The sequence below is a fragment of the Protobothrops mucrosquamatus genome, unplaced genomic scaffold (assembly GCF_001527695.2).
Source record: "Protobothrops mucrosquamatus isolate PMUCROS unplaced genomic scaffold, P.Mucros_1.0 scaffold718, whole genome shotgun sequence".
NCBI lineage: Eukaryota > Metazoa > Chordata > Lepidosauria > Squamata > Viperidae > Protobothrops > Protobothrops mucrosquamatus.
The window spans coordinates 538,552-556,071 of NW_015386998.1; the positions used below are offsets into that span (position 1 = coordinate 538,552).

The 17,520-nt window shown below is 38.0% G+C and overlaps 2 protein-coding genes across 3 annotated transcripts in view; one reads left to right on the forward strand and one right to left on the reverse strand.

Moving 5' to 3' along the window:
* The window catches only part of CTPS2 (CTP synthase 2), a gene marked incomplete in the record, with an annotated part of 203,786 nt that extends 198,353 nt beyond the window's left edge, over window positions 1-5,433 (reverse strand). The window contains 1 exon segment of the mRNA XM_015818319.1: window positions 5,204-5,433. Within this exon segment, the coding sequence (XP_015673805.1) occupies window positions 5,204-5,238 (35 nt within the window).
* A 270-nt stretch (window positions 5,434-5,703) lies between these two features.
* Window positions 5,704-17,520, forward strand: part of TXLNG (taxilin gamma) — a 21,042-nt gene continuing 9,225 nt past the window's right edge. Inside the window, exons 1-8 of one of the 2 annotated variants that reach the window (XM_015818323.1) lie at window positions 5,704-5,886; window positions 8,965-9,275; window positions 9,679-9,770; window positions 11,045-11,215; window positions 13,264-13,458; window positions 13,782-13,901; window positions 14,257-14,331; window positions 15,654-15,746. In XM_015818323.1, the coding sequence (XP_015673809.1) occupies window positions 9,062-9,275; window positions 9,679-9,770; window positions 11,045-11,215; window positions 13,264-13,458; window positions 13,782-13,901; window positions 14,257-14,331; window positions 15,654-15,746 (960 nt within the window). In that variant the 5' untranslated portion in view covers window positions 5,704-5,886; window positions 8,965-9,061. Of the gene's footprint in view, window positions 5,887-8,510; window positions 8,540-8,964; window positions 9,276-9,678; window positions 9,771-11,044; window positions 11,216-13,263; window positions 13,459-13,781; window positions 13,902-14,256; window positions 14,332-15,653; window positions 15,747-17,520 lie in introns of those variants that run through there. The other variant, XM_015818324.1, reaches the window with a different exon arrangement.

Consider the following 17,520-nt stretch of genomic DNA (forward strand, 5'->3'; position numbering starts at 1 on the left):
GTCACAACTGCTGGCGTTATGCTTGGGCTGACGTGCTCCCTGCCACCGGCGACCATGCAAGCTCTGGCAACTGCTCCAGCTGAAGAAGCAGGTGACTGGGAGGCCGCTGCAGCGCCTACCTCCTGCGCCCGTCAGCTGACGACCCCCGGACCTGCGCCCGTCAGCTGGAACGTCCGGCAATGCTTTGGCTGGTGCAGAGGGCGAAGGAGAGGCCGCCGCAGCGCCGAACTCCTGCGCTTGTCAGCTGGGAGGTCTGGCGACGGAGCCGGCTGGCGTGGAGGGCGATGGGGAGGCAGCAACTCGGCGGGCGGGGTCCTGCCTGCCCACGAATGTTGGGCCCACCCGCCCCATCTGTAAAAGAAAAAGTCTTCCGCCCAAGCATAACTTTTAAGGATTTTAAGGATCTTTGAGAGGGAGAGAGAAATAGAGGGAGAGAAAGATGGAAAGAGAAATAGAGAGAGGGAGAGAGAAAGAGAGAGAGAAAGAGGAGAGGGAGAAAGAGGGAGACAGAGAGAGAGAAAGGAGGGAGAGAAAAAGGGAGGGAGAGAGAAAAAGAAAGGGAGACAGGGAGAGAAAGGGAGAGAAAGAGACGGAGGGAGAAAGAAAGGGAGAGGGAAAGAGAAAGGGAGAGAGAAAGAAGGAGAGAGAGAAAGAAAGAAGGAGAAAGATTAAATTAGTAACATGGTTATTCAGTGAATCTGGTTTCCCCACTAACTTTGCTTGTCACAACGTTGCAAAAGGTGATCACATGACCCTGGAACAATGTGACCATCATAAATAAGAATCGGTTGCCAAGCATCCGAATGTAAATCACATGACCCTGAGGATGCTGCAATGGTCATAAGTGTGAAAAATGGTCATAAGTCACTTTTTCCAGTGCCGTTGTAACTTTGAACAGTCACCAAGCAAACTGTTGTAAGTTGAGGACTACCTGTACTTTATCACTTTTTTCCATTATTTTTTTTTGTCATCAAGCTTTTGACACCTTGCTGGGTGACTGGTGGTACTCGAATGTTGCCATATTCTAAAAGTGGTACAATCGGTGAAAAAATTGAAAAGCCCTGAATTAGAGAACATAACTTTCAAAACAAAAAATGTCAAAGGGTAGATCATACAATATTTACTAGGGAAAGCTAGAGTTTAAAAGTTATCTAACTAAAGTGTATTAATAGTAACATTGATCCCAGATTAGATAAACAAGAAATATTTATTAAGGACAATTTTATAGCACTCTCAGCTACTTTTTCCCCTTCAGGTAGCAAGATTCCCACTAGGCAGTATAGTTAATGGTCAGAGATTATAGGAGTTTCAGTCTTAAAAATGAGCTATATATGAGACTATTGTCAAATGCTATAGATATTATTTTTTTTTTCAAATAGCCCATTAGTTATTGAAATAATTTTCCTTCTGCTTTTCCCTTAAAAAAATCAAACAATATACACCCTGTTGTGATTTTTGACAAACTAAGCTTCAACCAGCTCCTTATTTGCTTCATAATTTATTAGGGTTTTTTCTGCAGCGAAAATAAATTAGAATCTATTTTCTTTCAAGAGCGATATGGAAGTATGCAAAGCAGACAAGCACAGAGGTATTGCTGCATGAAGTAGGCAGAAATTCACTTGCATGATACCGATTCTAGTCTCTTGGAAATAAAATATTCTCTCTCTTCTAAATGCAGTTGCAAGTGTCTGAGATACTAAATATTTATCATTTTTGCATATTGTCTCAATTACTAGGACTCTGGTCTATTCACAGCAATCAACTAACCCAACAAAATTCTAATAATTGAAAAGCATGAAATAAGCAATTATAACCCAACAACCATACGATGGGCTCAGGGCTGTTAGAATAGTTTTCAGGGTCTTTTCAAATAAAAGTACAGATGGGTCATCCTACTTCCAAAATCCAACTATTCTAGAGCATGGAGAAGAAAGCTTGGGAAAACCTGATGTCTTATTCAATTTATATAGCCACCACCTCACTTTTATGTCACTCTACGTGGCTTACAATATAATAATAAACACAGTACAAAAAAAAAAAACCAGCATCAGGGCATTATCTAACCAATTATTCAGACTGCCAAGATGGAGCTGTATCCCACAGCCAGGGCCCAGGCTCAGGAACAAAAGTTTTCAAGGTGTTATGAAAGGCCAATAGAAATGAGGCCAACCCAGTATAAGTGTAAATGATGCTTAAAAGTGGTGCCTTTACAGAAATGGCTAACTCTTCAGCCAATACTGCTTAGTCAACAAACATGCCCCTTTTGCTGAATCAGGTAGAGACTTGGGATGAGATGGTCCCATAAGTACACTGGTTCCAAGCCATGAAGGGTTTTAAAACTAACAACACCTTGAATTGCATTCAGAAGCACAGCAGAAACCAATGTAATACACCAGTGTGATGTCATGCTGAATAGCTGGTAGCAGTAACAGCATAGTTGAAGCTTCTGAATACAGTATATAAACTGAGAGATGATCTCTCCTAGAGATTCTGTATAATTATTAAATAATACTAAAATGATGTCCCAGGCAGCAGAACTCATACTTTAAAAAAACCCATCCACTTTCTCAGATTTCACATACCCAAAACAATTCCAGATCACTCCCATCAACCTCACTTCAACCAGTCCAACCTACACCCAAATCTAAGAAATACAAGAAAACCTGCAAAATCATTCTGATAGATTCAGTTGCATTGTTTTGTTTATCCTTTCCTAACCTAGTCCGACAGGCCATCAGCCAAGAGATTGTTGCATGACCAGAAACCTGGGTAGCATATTTCTGTCAGGCATACTTACTTCAACTTTGCCCAGCCAGATCTACTTAATACACACAAGCTTACTCATTCTTTACCGTGTAATAGATGGATGTAGTCTGATTGTGAACAGACCTTACATTACCAGTAGCAATTGGAGACCAAGGTATTTGACATCTTAGCCACTTAAACATGGAGAGGCAAGTACGTCAGAACAGACTTTCATTAATAATAATGAAATAATAATAACTGATCTAATAACCTTTGATACATGCTTCCCTAGCCATTACAGGCCATACCTTGCCCAGCATCTTGCATTGGCTAGTTTTTTGCCCTACCCCAATTTCCAAAGGGCCCTCAAACCAAACATTTCATTAGTACCTGCCATATAAAGGGTATTTCTGCAGGCCTAGCTTGGTTTTCACATGTACCGCAGAATACTTCTTACTCTATTCACAACTACCAATAATTATTCCTGACAAGCATATTCCTATCAAAACATTTCTAACAGAAATACCCCCATTGTTCTCAAACCTTAAAATTTCAGTAAAAACCAGGCATGTTAGGAAGAGAATCCTATACCCTCTGTTCTTTTACTACAGAGGGAGTTGTGAAAGTTTCTCACAGCTTCCCAGATTTATAGATTCTGACCTATAAATCTCTGGTAATCCAAATCCTTTATTTGCTCTAGGAACTCCTTGGTCACTTGACTATTTCTGACCATACACTGAAAATGAAGACACTTTGCAATATCAACTCTCTCATTCAGCCCACTACATCAGCCTCTTTCCATTCTTTGCCTTTGAGGTTGTCTCTCGTTGAGCTCTCTAGAAATATCACTCTCAGATCAAAGCTGGGATTGGGCTCCTGTACCAGATCAATGTTCTTTTTGCACAAGAGTAGTAGCCTACACACTCCTCTTTCATCTTCCTGTGGACACCTACATTTACAACACTGCCACATAATTTGCCATCCCCCATCATTTGTAAAACAGCCCAAGGATTTTCTACTTTCTAGTCCAGTGATGGCAAACCTTTTAGAGACCGAGTGCCCAAACTGCAACCCAAAACCCACTTATGCATTGTCGGGTGCCGGGTGGGTGTGGCCCATTGGGTGGGCGTGGCTGCGATGATAACGGCAGACTGGGTGGGACTAAAAAGTTCAATCAATCAATTCCAACTTTGCAAGATCTCCCCCCCCCCCGCAAGAAGTTGAAATTGACTGATTGATTGAACCTTATTTTTTTGTACATGGTGGCCGAGGCCTAAAGCGAAAAGGTTTTATAAAACCCAGCTGAAGGCCTAGGACTGGGGCAACGGCGCGCGTGCCCACAGAAAGGGCTCTGCATGCCGCCTCTGGCACCCATGCCACAGGTTCGCCACCACTGTTCTAGTCCAATCCAAGTTCAGATTTAGATCCAATTCCATATTTCATCTATACAGTCTTATAGTCTAAGGCAGGAGTAGGCAACCTTGGCTCTTTTATGACTCATGGACTTCAACTCCCAGAATTCCTGAGCCAGCTTACAACCTTTTCAGTCCATCAATAACCAGTTTTACACTTTCAATAAAGTACATATTAACTTTCAATAATGTGCATATTACTTTCTCTACTTCCTCTTTCTTACATTCATCTTACATTCCATTAACCTGCCAAATAAAATCTTGCTGAACTATCCTCCTAAGAAAGAAAGATGATGGCAGCTAAGATACGGTAATTGGTTGGGTGCAATAAAAAAACCCAACTATAAACCTAGTGAATATTTTCAGATTCTTTACTGATAACTTGCATTGCTTGCTGAAGCAAATATTACTATGTTCATATGATATGCTTAGTGAACCAACATTTACACAAGTTACCCATGATTCTGGGTTCATACAATACACTAACCATAAATTAGCTAGTGGATTTCATGCTACAGTCAACTGTAACTGAATAGTTTGCACAACTATAACAGTTGATTGAGTGGACTCCTACAAAATTACCAGATCACCTAGGTGTTATTTTAAATAGAAAATGGCAGACTTACCTCTACTTGAATTCTCCTTATTACCTTTACAATTTAATGTACGGCTTGCATTCACAATTACTAATACGTAATTTTAACAAATGTCGTCTGAGCTTAACTGGAATGCTGTTAATGCTGTCTCTTAACTGAAAAACATTGTTACATGCTCATAGGTAGCACAATAACCATTATTTGTTGCAGATGTACAGTATTTCAACTAAGTTCACTATATAATATTAAAACGCGTTCCCCCGAAGGATATTGGGTAAATATTAATTTTCATCTTGAAAGGGCTTCTGAATGTACCAGGTAGGATGTAGCGTAATAATCATCCCCCTAACTTGGAAGATCAAGTTAACACCAACAATACATATATTGTGAAAGATAGATGCGGAGTGGGAAAAGCTCCACTGCTGTTATAAATATAATGTAACTACCAACCTATCGCGTGAATAGGGCAGGAGTAATTGTTTCATAAAGTCCACTAGTTCTTTCACGTGGTGCGACTGAAATATCTTTTGGAAACAAGTGATTCGCACACTAATCTGTGCTGCATGCCTCCTAAAGGCCAGGACGGCGTAACAAAGAATCTCGAACTTAAGAAAACTCACCCTACTCTACTGGGTTGTATTTCTCTGAGAGAGCGTCTTAAAAGCCAAAGGCACCTTGAAAAAAACATTGGCTTGCCGCCGCCGCCGCCGCCGCCATCGCATGCCCGAGAAGAAAACACGGACAAAAAACTACAAATCCCGTGAGAACAGATCTCGACTAGAGGGAAAAGCGAAACTCATTTGTAATCTCCGGGCAGAACGCTATGCGGATCCCTCATGAACACTGGGAGTTGTAGTTCCAAACTAGTCCCGTGGCCCTCCATCGGAGTAAAGGCAGACCCCGGATGCAAAGAAAAGCTTCTAGTGATTGGCTGAGTCCAAGGAGATATGGAGGGTTTCCGGTGCGGGCTGACTTGTTTGGATGCCGTCTTCACGTTATGGCGGCGCGCAGAGCCTTTCCAGCGTGTGTTTAAGGCAGTGCTGCCGCGGAGGCCAAATAGACTGCTGATCCTGAGCCGTCTGAAGGAAAGGAGGAGGCGGCGGCCCTACGAGTTGGTACAGGACTATTCAAAGGTAAAATCTTGGGTTTTCTTTCCTACTTTGCTTGTGGAGAAGGGCTCCAGTTGCTTGTGGAGAAGGGCTCCAGTTGCAGGTGATGTGCTATAGTTTCAGTTTGGGGAGGTATTTCTCCAATGTCTTTATATTCCCTTGGGAGAATGCCGCACCGGAGCAGGGACTGCTTGTAGGCACATCCTTCTCCTGGGAGAATCCGCAATAGAAAAAGAATTGGAAACTCTCGGAGCCATGTGCGCTTGCTCGCCGCGCTCTTTCTCCAACGAGCGGGGAAAGAAGAACATGTGGGGGGATGTCGAGTCGAGCGACTCGGTGCTCTAAATCCGTCTGCCGCGAACTTCCCATTTATAAATGTCGATTCTGCTGCATCCAATCTTGATCAGTGTATTCTCGTGCGAAATCCAGGTTGCTGCTGTTGCACTGCGAAGAGATGATGAGTCAATTGTGTGTGAACTCTTAAAGACAGGAGGGAGAGAGACGTTTGATACTTGAAACGACAGGCTGCTTGAGGCTTACCAGTTTGAAGAGATTCGCTTCTCTCTCTTTTTTTAGGAAAAATCAGCTTGTCAAGGATAAGAAGTTGTCAAGGAGTAAACTCTAGCTGCAGTCTTCTCCTTTCTTCTGCCAACCAGAAGAGTTAGTAAAAGTACAGGGAGGAGAACCAAAGTTAGAAAATTCCTCCAAGATCTCTCAATTGCCTTGTCTTGAGTTCTGCTGCTTTTGGAGATGGAGAACCTGCAACCAAGAATAGGCAGCAGCTATTCTTTTCTGACTCATCCCTAGAACTAGGCCCACAGGGGTGATAAAAAACAGTGGCGTTTGCCTATTCATTTCTTTTCTCTGAGCAGAACAACCTAAAGAATTGACCATTGAAGGAGCACACCCACACTTTTTCATTCACTCTTTTCTATCTATAAGTGAACTAAATGTAAATAGTGACCTTAGCCACAATATCCAGAAATAAATGACTTGCTTTCTTTAACTGAGTGGTGCAGAGTGAAGTAGAAAGTTAAAGAAAGATGGCTGTTGCTCCTTGAAGGAGAACTTGCTATGTCTGTGGCATTGCTGTGTTTTGTTACCTCACAAAATATCTCATGCATGGAGAATGTTGGTTAAAGTCCAACCAAGGAAGACTAGGTGTAAAAAGTAGGCCAGATGTGAAGCCATTATGGTGCTTGTTTTGTTAATGATGGTTAACAAATGACAGCCATTAGTCCTTGGTGCTCTCCAAACTTGCTTGATTGGTGGCAGATGTTCCATTACTTATGTAATATCATCACTACTAGCAAATGTGGGATTTGCTTCCTATTTATATACAGTAGCTTACCTGCCTGTAATGGGGGGGTCTTTTTGGTAGTTCTTTGATTAGGGTATTAAACTAGGAAGGAGCAAACCATATCCCCACCAACACTAACAGGACAAACTATGATATATATCTATGTAAATAGGGAGTAAACCCTATCTAGGAGTAAGAAAATATTTGCAACCAAGCTCACCACCAAAAACTCCACATAGGAACTCTGAGCTACATACATTCTCTTCTATTGGAACAGCTGTTGCATGTGACCATTATTTACAGCACAAATTCTCACTGGTATTGCAACCCTCAAACATGATCACTCATGAATAAAATTCATAGGCTTGGGGAGAGCAACAAATAAACTTTTGTAAGAAATAGTTGATTTGTTATCTTTAGCCTTTCTCTTATCACTCAACTCTAAACATTTCTATTTTTAAAAGTAGAAATCTAAATTTTGGGAGATATATATCAAATTTCACTAAGACGTTCACTTACAGAATCCTAGAACTGGAATTTAAAGAGACCACAAGTGGCATCTTAGTCCAACTTTCTGCAGTGTACAGGAAAAAAAACCATCCTTGAGATGGCTATTTTTTTTCTTTAAAACTACCAGAAAGAAGAACCCACAATCTCCAGAGTTATACTGCCTCACATACAACACTTAGTGTTGTAATATTTTAGTTTCAGGAAATTTTTCCTTTTAATTAACCAAGCTCTAGGTATCTCTATCTCACATCCATTATTTCTGGACTTAGTTTCTCTGGCAATGGAACATTGATCATTTTCCCTATTGAATCCTTTTATGGGCCTGAACATAGGACTGAATCCCTGTCATCTTTTGTTCAGAGTAAATATGCAAAGCCCCTATAATTCCTATAGAAAGTTTAGAAATATCTAAACTTTTAAGGCAATTAAAACTTTCAGCTTGTTGTAGCACACGTTTTTCGGGACTAGAAATTCAACCCAACTGAATTCCGTTGAAGGCGACACAGAGGAGAATCAGCCAGTAGCAACCGAACATTACAGGTGATTGTAGGGCAAAGTGTAGCGAGCAAACATTAATTCGTGGCTTTTAAATCGAGCGAATAATAATATGCCGTCGTTTCGGTTTCCCGCGTTCCCTTGCCACGCTAGACGCTCCGCAGAGATGGGAATAGGTGGTCGGCATAGCACGAATTCGCCCGCGTACACATTCTGCGTCTACTTTCGGGGCGGGGGTTTCAACCACAGCCGGGTGTTTGGGCGGAAGAGACAGGAAGTTCCTCCTGCGGCGTTGTTCTAATCCGCTTCGCTAAGCTTCCGGTTTCACAGTTCGGGTTCTTGGCGGAGGAGGTGGCTGTAGACGCTTTCTTGGTAGCCTGCTTATTCAGTCTCTTCTTTCCCCACCTCCATACCTGGGCAAGAGCCCGGCGTTTGGCTGAGAGAGATGGGTCTCGTTATCCCACCGTGCCGCTTCTCATAGGAGCTCTAAAGAGCCGACCGGGGGTGGGGGGAGGTTTGATCATAATCGGATGGAGCTCCTGTCTGTTTTTTCCTTTCGGCACAATTCTAAACGTTGAAGCAGTGAAGTTAAGGAGACTTGCCTCCAAGTAAGCATACGGCATTGCCCTAGGATCAACAAGGAGTGTGATTATTCCCATAGCATCTGCTCATCCTCTCCGTGCTGTATCACGTATAAACATGCTCAGTTTGTTGGTGAAACATGCCTATTTTGGTGCCTTGAAAACTTAGAACAATGCGTTTTTTCTTTAATAATTTGAGTATATTTCTCTTCCCAGTGCAAGTTGATTACTGTGGAAAAATCAAAGATTTGTGGATTTGGAATTGGCAACTAGGATCAGTTGGATAGCAGATAGCAAGCATACTACAAATACAATGCTACAGCAAGCAGAAACAAACTGTGACAGCAGAGAAAATGTAGATGCACAGGAAGTAGAAGATTACATTTCCAAAAACAGAAAACTGGTGGGGAAAGAATACTGTACCCAGGAGTTGCGGGAGGAAACTCCAGGGAGAGAAGAAACCCGTATTGACCCACCTGATGGGCAGCAAGACTCAGAAAATGAGAAAAACAAAGAAAAAACTTTAGGTACTTATTGATATTGAAACATAGATTTTTAACATTGAACATACTGTTTGTCTTTATTACATATTTAAAACTCCCATGCTCTTAATAGCTATATGTCTTAAACTCAAATATTTTATTGAACCATATTAAATTCAATTTTGATAATTAAATATGTAGTGCTTTGCTACCTGCCTCTCTACATTTCTAAACTTTGTAGATAAAATGGATTTTTTATGTGGAAACTAGTATTTTTACCCAATGTGTTTATACTGTGATTCAGAAGTTTTTGTTGCCCATTCTCAGGCCTTGTCTTGTATGAAAAATGTTGTTGCTTTGGCTGAAATTTTCTCATATTTTACATTTTTTATTGTCAATATTCTAACCATGCTGCTCACTACTCTGATAATATTGTCTTGGTCTGTAGGAAAAGAAGTATTGTTACTTATGCAAGCTTTAAACACACTTGCTACTCCAGAAGAAAAGCTAGCAGCACTCTGCAAGAAATATGCTGACCTGGTAATATATTTTAAATTTAATATTATAAACATGGATAGCATAATCAACCTTGACTGATCCTGGACAAACTAAGCAGGATTAAATCTGGCTAATATTTTAATGGGATTACACCAGGAAAACCCAGGATCATAGACTAGACTGGGAAATCAAAGAAGCATTAGGAAACCACTGTCATATTGTCATGTCCCTCATAACTTGGTGGAAGCTTGATTTTATATAAGCAACTACAAATTAATTCTGTCAAGAATATACCTAATGGACATATTTCCTGGAATTTATCTAGTACAGCTTGATTACTTACAGTATTTAATATTAACAATAATTCAAAATTAAAGTCCTCTGGAAGGAAAAAAACAAACAAAACAATTACCAAGTGTTTATTGTCTAATAAAATGTAATGCATTTGATAGCAGATCATTTATCTTTAGGACTCAGTGTCTTCCTTTAATGATCAAGAAATTAACATAGACAAATAGTATTTTTCCTATCCTATCCTGGTCTTTTGAAAAATGATTTTAGTTCTTTATATAATCTAAACAGATTATTTTATAATCTAAAAGGCCAAGAAACACTTCCAGCTCTAAACATAAGAGCGTGACTTAGTTTTCACCATACCATGTTCTGTGAATGAGATTCTCTGACTCTGATAAAAGTCAGCTGTAGAAGCTGGTGAAAAAGATCCTGGTATCTCAGTGATAGGACAATCATTGTATGGCCTAGGATTGGAAGCAAAGCATGGAGCTGAAGTGATTTAATATCTTCATACTTTAAAAAGTGAACTAAACTCTAACAGATGTGCTACTTCCTGCACAGGTATCTTCACAAAATGCATTGGCATAAAGGAGCGTCTTTGCTTGAACCAATAAAATAACTCAGTGCTACTGATTTGTTGTTTTATACATATATGTGCATGCATAGCTGATCCTTTTCATTGGTATCCTAGCAGAAGACCCTTTAAATATTTTTAAAATATACTTGTTATTCAAAAGTGACATTTTAAAACTGCAATTAAAGTTTATTATTTGGGAAAATAGAAAAAGAAGCCAGTGTTACCATAATAAAGATATGTGTAGTAAGAACTGAGTTAATGGAATGAACTGATTTTTGCTTCATCTTCCAACATAGGTTACAGACTAAGGATAGATAAAACTGCATATTAGAGAAACTAACAAATTCAAATCACATGTTAGGTCTCAAATTGGAATACTAGAAGTTAAATATTCTCTTTAAACATAACTGAATTCAGATATGTATCTTCTCTTTTTTTCATTTAGCTAGAGGAGAGCCGAAATGTTCAGAGACAAATGAAGATGCTGCAAAAGAAACAAGCACAGGTTGTAAAAGAGAAAGTGCATCTGCAAAGTGAACATAGTAAAGCAATTCTTGCACGTAGCAAACTGGAATCTCTGTGTCGAGAACTACAACGCCATAATAAGACTCTCAAGGTTAGTTTTCTACAGTAATATATCAACAAAACTGAAACAAATAGTTCTCTTTAAAAAAGAAAAAGCCTGGATATAATGTTTTGGAGTTGTAACAAAATGGGACTAAGTGGAAGAGGATGACCATCCTAGATAGATTTGTATTTTTTGGTTCAGTATATACTTTAATCAGGTGTCTTTTCAGAATGGTTAAGATGTAGAGCTGCCTATTCCAAGTTGCCCATTCTTTCTTGATCCTGGTTTCCTCTATTTGCTAGCAGGAATTGGGATACCATGATCCTACTATTTGAATATTTGATATAATCTATCATGAGGCAATTAGAAAAAGCATTATATCCATGAGTAAATATTTTCAATTCCTATGAATAAATATTTCCTCTTCAGTTCACATTTTAAAAATGTTGGGATACTTTTATTCTTTTTTTCTAGTTATTATAAATAGGAAAATAGTTTTATAGTAAATGATCACTTACAGAAGTGATACTCTACTCTAGTGCTTTTCTTGGAGTTTCATTTCTGTCACTGATTTTTCCCCAAATTATATCTCATCAAAATGGTTCTTGGTTTATAACATTAGGCCATGACTTGTTTGGATGTCACTCATACAGACATCACTCTGCGATAAGCCATGATTTATCAATCACCTTAATTGTGTTCATTTAGTGTACTAAGTTAATCAAATTGTTTTATTTGCTGTTTCTCTAGGTTAAAAATTATTCTGAAGTCTTTTTTTTTTAAAAAAAACAACTATTTTTAAAGTATTAAATGGATATTTTTAAATATATACAGTTAAATGATGCTTTAAAAAAAACTCTGTAAAACCCTTTTAAACTATGAACTTTTGAAAAGTTTTAAAACTCTGTAATACAATACACCACTCTAAACTAGCCATGCCATAGTATCAGAGAAGGATTCTTCATGGTATCATTATCACTTTTGTAATTTCAATGAAACTGGTGTTCTGTTCTTATCTCCTTCTTGGAAATTTAACTTTCTAATAGATTCTATTTCACTATTGCTGAAATAAGAATCAATCTGATTTTGATTTTCTTAATCATCTTTGTTGCTCTTCTTGGCACTCTTTCTAGAGTCTCAATACCTTTCCAAGGCATTATAAAGTGGAATTAACACTCCACATGATCTTGATTCTATCCCTCTATTAATGTAGCCTAGGACTGCATTGGCTTTTTTTGGCAGCTGCAGCACATTGTTGGCTCATATTTAAGTGGTTGTCCACTAGGACTACAAGATCCCTCTTGTAGTTACTGCTGTTGAGCCAGATACCACCTGTTTTATACCTGTGCATTTGGTTTTTCTTGCCTAAGTGTAAAACCTTATCTTTCTCACCATTGAATTTCATTTTGTTAGATAGGGCTCATTGTTCAAGATCTTCCAGATCTTGAGCCTATCTTCTAGGATGTTGGCTATTCTGCCAGCTTGGTGTCATCTGTAAATTTGGTCCATTCCCTACAATTCCTCATCTAAATAGTTTATGAAGATGTTACAGAGAGTACTGGGCCTATGTGATACTGTACTATTATGTGGACTTATAACAGCTAATTTGACTAGATTTTTTCATGTTTGTCTAGTTGATATCAGGAACATGTCTTCTGTAGGGCACAGTGTTCAACAAAGTGACTTCAAGTTAGAAACAGTTGGTACCTCATTGCATAGAACAGTCAGCTCTGAAAGACATGGACACCTTCAAGTTTCTCTGCTGACTTTCATCAGAAGCAATTCTAATTTGAAATGAAGTTACTTATAAGCAGCTTTCTTTTTCCAAGTTCAAGTCCACTGTTACCATATTTGTAATTTAGAAACCTTATAAAAATGATGCCCCAGTTGCAATCAGAACTTTTAATGTATTGGTTCTGAAAATAAATCAGTCTTCATACATATTTGTCAGGCGAAGCGATGAAAAAAATTGAAAACCAGTATAATTCTAATATTTTGAGATGTTAAGATGAAGATGGGTTGCATTTTCTTACTGTTGGCCAAAATCTAACTAAAAAACATGTTTATAACTGGATTTTAATCTCTTTGGGGGAAAGGAAGAAAATATGCAACAAGCCCGTGAAGAGGAAGAGAGACGTAAAGAAGCAACAGTACATTTCCAGATTACATTAAATGAAATTCAGGCACAGCTAGAACAGCATGGTGTACACAATGCAAAACTCCGCCAAGAAAATATTGAACTGGGGGAGAAACTGAAGAAACTTGTGGAACAGTATACACTCCGAGAAGAAGTAAGTAAACCATTCTAATAATATTTCATTACACTATAATACTCACAGTAAAACCTCAACAAATATCTCTCCAATGCTTAGGAACAGATTTAGGGAATAAGCTTCATCTGCAGAGATAGATTAGGTGAAGAATTGGCCTAACATTATCCATTAAGCATCCGTGCTTATTGATGTTCGCTTATGTCTTCCCAAGCCTCCAAATTCAAATCACTTATATGTTTTACAGTTGAGCATGGCTCATTATAAACAATGAAGTTCATGTTAGTTAATGATTGAAGGAGAGGGTTGGTTTTTAATTTGATTGCAGCTATGCTTTTCTCTAGCACATGGATAAAGTCTTCAAGCATAAAGAACTACAACAACAATTGGTGGATGCCAAGCTTCAGCAAACCACACAGCTGATAAAAGAAGCTGAAGAAAAACATCAGAGGGAGAAAGATTTTGTAAGTGTTTTTAAGAAAGCTTGAGATGAAAGAATTCTTTAATAAGTTGTTAACAATATCAGTTTAGACTTTTTATTGTTATAAGAACAAGCTGCAATCTATTTGGTTTTTGATTGTATTGTCAAGCTATGCAGATTAATGGGTTCTTAAATTATAAACAGCACATTGTGGAAGGATAACTTTGTAATAATACAATGTATAACATAGTTTTATGTATGCAGCTGTATGCCTGTTGGCCCTCTTGCATTTTCCAAGCTACAGGTACAATTTTGCATAAGTGTGTACATATCAGAAATATAATCTTTCCTGATATTAAAGTATCCTAGATAGAAAACAATATTTTCTTTGTCCTCAGCTGTTAAAAGAAGCTACCGAATCTAGACACAAATGTGAACAGATGAAGCAGCAAGAAGCCCAATTAAAACAGCAGGTAACCAATTTAAATTGTGATTGGTAGCTTAGCTATTAATCTGATAAATGAACTTGGAGAAGTTTCTTAAAAATTGAAATTATTAAATTAGTAGATAGGAAGCCTAAAGCAATTCTTTGGTATAGGAATACAATAATTAGGCAATTCTTTCCTAAAGCACTAAGCTTCAGTGTCAGTCACCAGATACTAGTCACCCACTGTTGTTATAGTTTGAGGCTACATTAACAGGAAATTGCTTCTGTAACCCTGAAGTCTATGTAGTTAATCTTACCTCCAAGGTAATTCAAGTTGTTGCAGGCCAAGTCCATTTAAAATATGTATATTTACTGGCTGATTTCATAGACAAACCAGATTGAGAAGAGGTTTTTTTATAAAGAGCATAAATACAGAATTCATATACAAAATAGACAATTACAATTATATTTCAATTTTATGACAATTTGTCTTGATGTGACAGGGAAATTATTTTTCCCAAGGTAGCTCTATTTTATTCATCCTGCTATGTAGAACTCTTTTTGCTGAAATACTATATCAGATGAACTTCCCAAAATTATGTGATAAACCCACTTATAAAAACACGTTTTAAACTGTCCTTGAAAGTCCACTGGATTAATCTTTATTCTTTTATTGTTCAGCTAAAATCTGTCCCTACAAAATTATTCATGTCTTCATCTGTTTAGTTAAGATATTCTCTTCTTTTATTTCTTTGTTCCCTTGTTCTAACCAACACTCCCCACAGTGCTTATCCTAAAGTAAATCTATAGTCAATAGAAAGAAATAACACAAAAAGCAAGCCACTAATTGCACAAAACTTTCCTGTACTTGTGTTGTTATTTGGTTGTGAATTTATTGTATAACCAATATTCAAATTATTTTGGGGAGAATTAAAAAATGAAGTAAAAATATGATTCAGTGCAGATAAAAGGATGTATTTAAGGTGATATATACATGTTTTTTACTAAGTTAAAATTTGTATTTTAAGTTCTCATTTTAGTATAACATTATGAAGGCATGTTTTGGGGTTGGACTTTGGAATGAAACTACATAAGGATGGAAATTTATTTCATAACACCAGTGTTTTGAGTGGTGTTATTTTGATATAATCTTATTACAGAGACTTGTACCTTAGCGTTTATCTTTTGAAAGCTAACTGGGTCTTTAAATCAATCTAGACAATGTATACTTTCACATAATACCAAATCACCTTTTAAATTTTTTTTTGCTATTTTCTACACAATATCATCTGTAATGAGTAACTAGTGTATTATGTAAATAATTCTAAATTATGTCTCTAAATTAGATTTAAACATTGTTACTTTTAGCTTTCTCTTTACATGGATAAATTTGAGGAATTCCAGACAACTATGGCAAAGAGTAATGAACTTTTCACAACTTTCAGACAAGAAATGGAAAAGGTACTTTATTTTCTTATCTATTTGCCACAAGAAAAATTTGTAATGTTTCTGATTTGTCTATATATTAATGGATAAATAAACCTCACTGAACTCGGTGGAGTTCACCTCAGGGAATGACAGATATATCCAGTTGAATCTTCTCTCCTTGGAAATTATGTTTGTTCCATCTCATCCGAACACTACTTCATGCATTGCCTTGAGTTTTTTAAACATCTCACCTGTTTCTGTTTTCTATTCCATCACTCTTTTTTTTTCATTTTCTCTCATTTCATTCACTAATTTTGACTTTATTATATATTTCATCCCTGTTCAGTCTTCTGCACTTTCCCTAAATGTGATGGGCTTTCACCTTTCTATTAAATTCACATTCATTCAAGACTCTCATCACTTCTTATTTTATCACACATATTTAATTACCTAGTTCCCATGCATTATTTTTATGTCTCTTCTGACATACCTAACTCTCATAATTTTCAATACAGTACAATATCCAGCTTGTGTGTGGTCCTGCTCACACACACACATAACTGTGGTTTAGTGGGTTTATTAATATTCCTCTACAACTCTCTTCACCAAAAACTCAGAACTGTCCCAGTTAAGTCCATCCACAAGCAGACCAATGCTAGTCAACAAAACAATGGCCAATGAGTCCACAAGGCAATTGAAAGTTTCCCAATCAAAATAAACCCATCAGGCGGACTTCCGGTGGATCAGTGGCTGCCAAAGGAGGTTGTTTTGACAGCCTCCCGTTCAGGACTGCGTAAAAAACGCCGAAACAGCGTTTATCAGCTGTTTGGCGCTTTGAAACTTCTCTCCGGGCAAAGGAGAGAAGGAGAGCTTGCTCGTGAGTAGGAGTTGAGTTCCCTAGCCTCCCTGGGTGTTCCCAGCGAGGTGAAGGTGAGAACTCCTCCGGAGCTCAGAGCTTCTCCGCAGATTGGGACGCCTTCGCTGCAAGCGAAGCCAGACGCCATCTCCACTTCTGATTTTTTTTTCGAATTAAATTGTGAGTATTTTTCACAGACGGAGCTAACTAGGAAGTCTGGATCTTTTATAAAGAACATAAAACTTTGACTCAGACTTTTAAGCACTCTTCTCAAGGATTGAAATTGAAAGTTACTTTTTGGAGAAAAAAAAATGGCTGCGGTTTGCCGCTTCTTTGTGCTAAAGAGATACTTTTACTTTCCTTCCGGTTGTGGATGGCTACATTGTTAAAACTGTAAAAAATCTTCAAAAATTAAGGAAAAATCTCCAAAAAATCAAGAAAAATTAAAGGAAAATTTGTCTGATTTTTAACTGTTTGGGACTGTATATTAAAACCTTTTTTAAGCTTCAGAATGGCTTCTAAACGTGGTATAGCCCCTCCAGCCCTTAAGTCAGCTGTTTCCTCTCCAGCTGTACAGGCCACGCAACAGAGAGCTAAAACTCCCCCACCCTCTTCACCACCTTATGTTACTTTAAAGGATTTACAGGATTCTTTGATGCAGATGCAGATGTCCAAACAAATTGTACAGCAAGTAAAAGTGGAGACAGAAGAGTTGCTTGCTAAAAAGAATGATGAACTATGTGAGAATATGACTCAAATCTTTCAGGGCTTTGCTTTTCATATGGATCGTATAGAGAACCGGGTGGAGGAAATAGGAGAAAAAATGGAAGGGGTGGAGGAGAGAATGGAAAAAGTAGAAGAAACTATAGAGATTGTTCAAAGTGATGTTGTAATGGCACAATTTAGAGAAATGGAACATGCAATAAGAATCAGAGGCCTTCAGGAAAATGT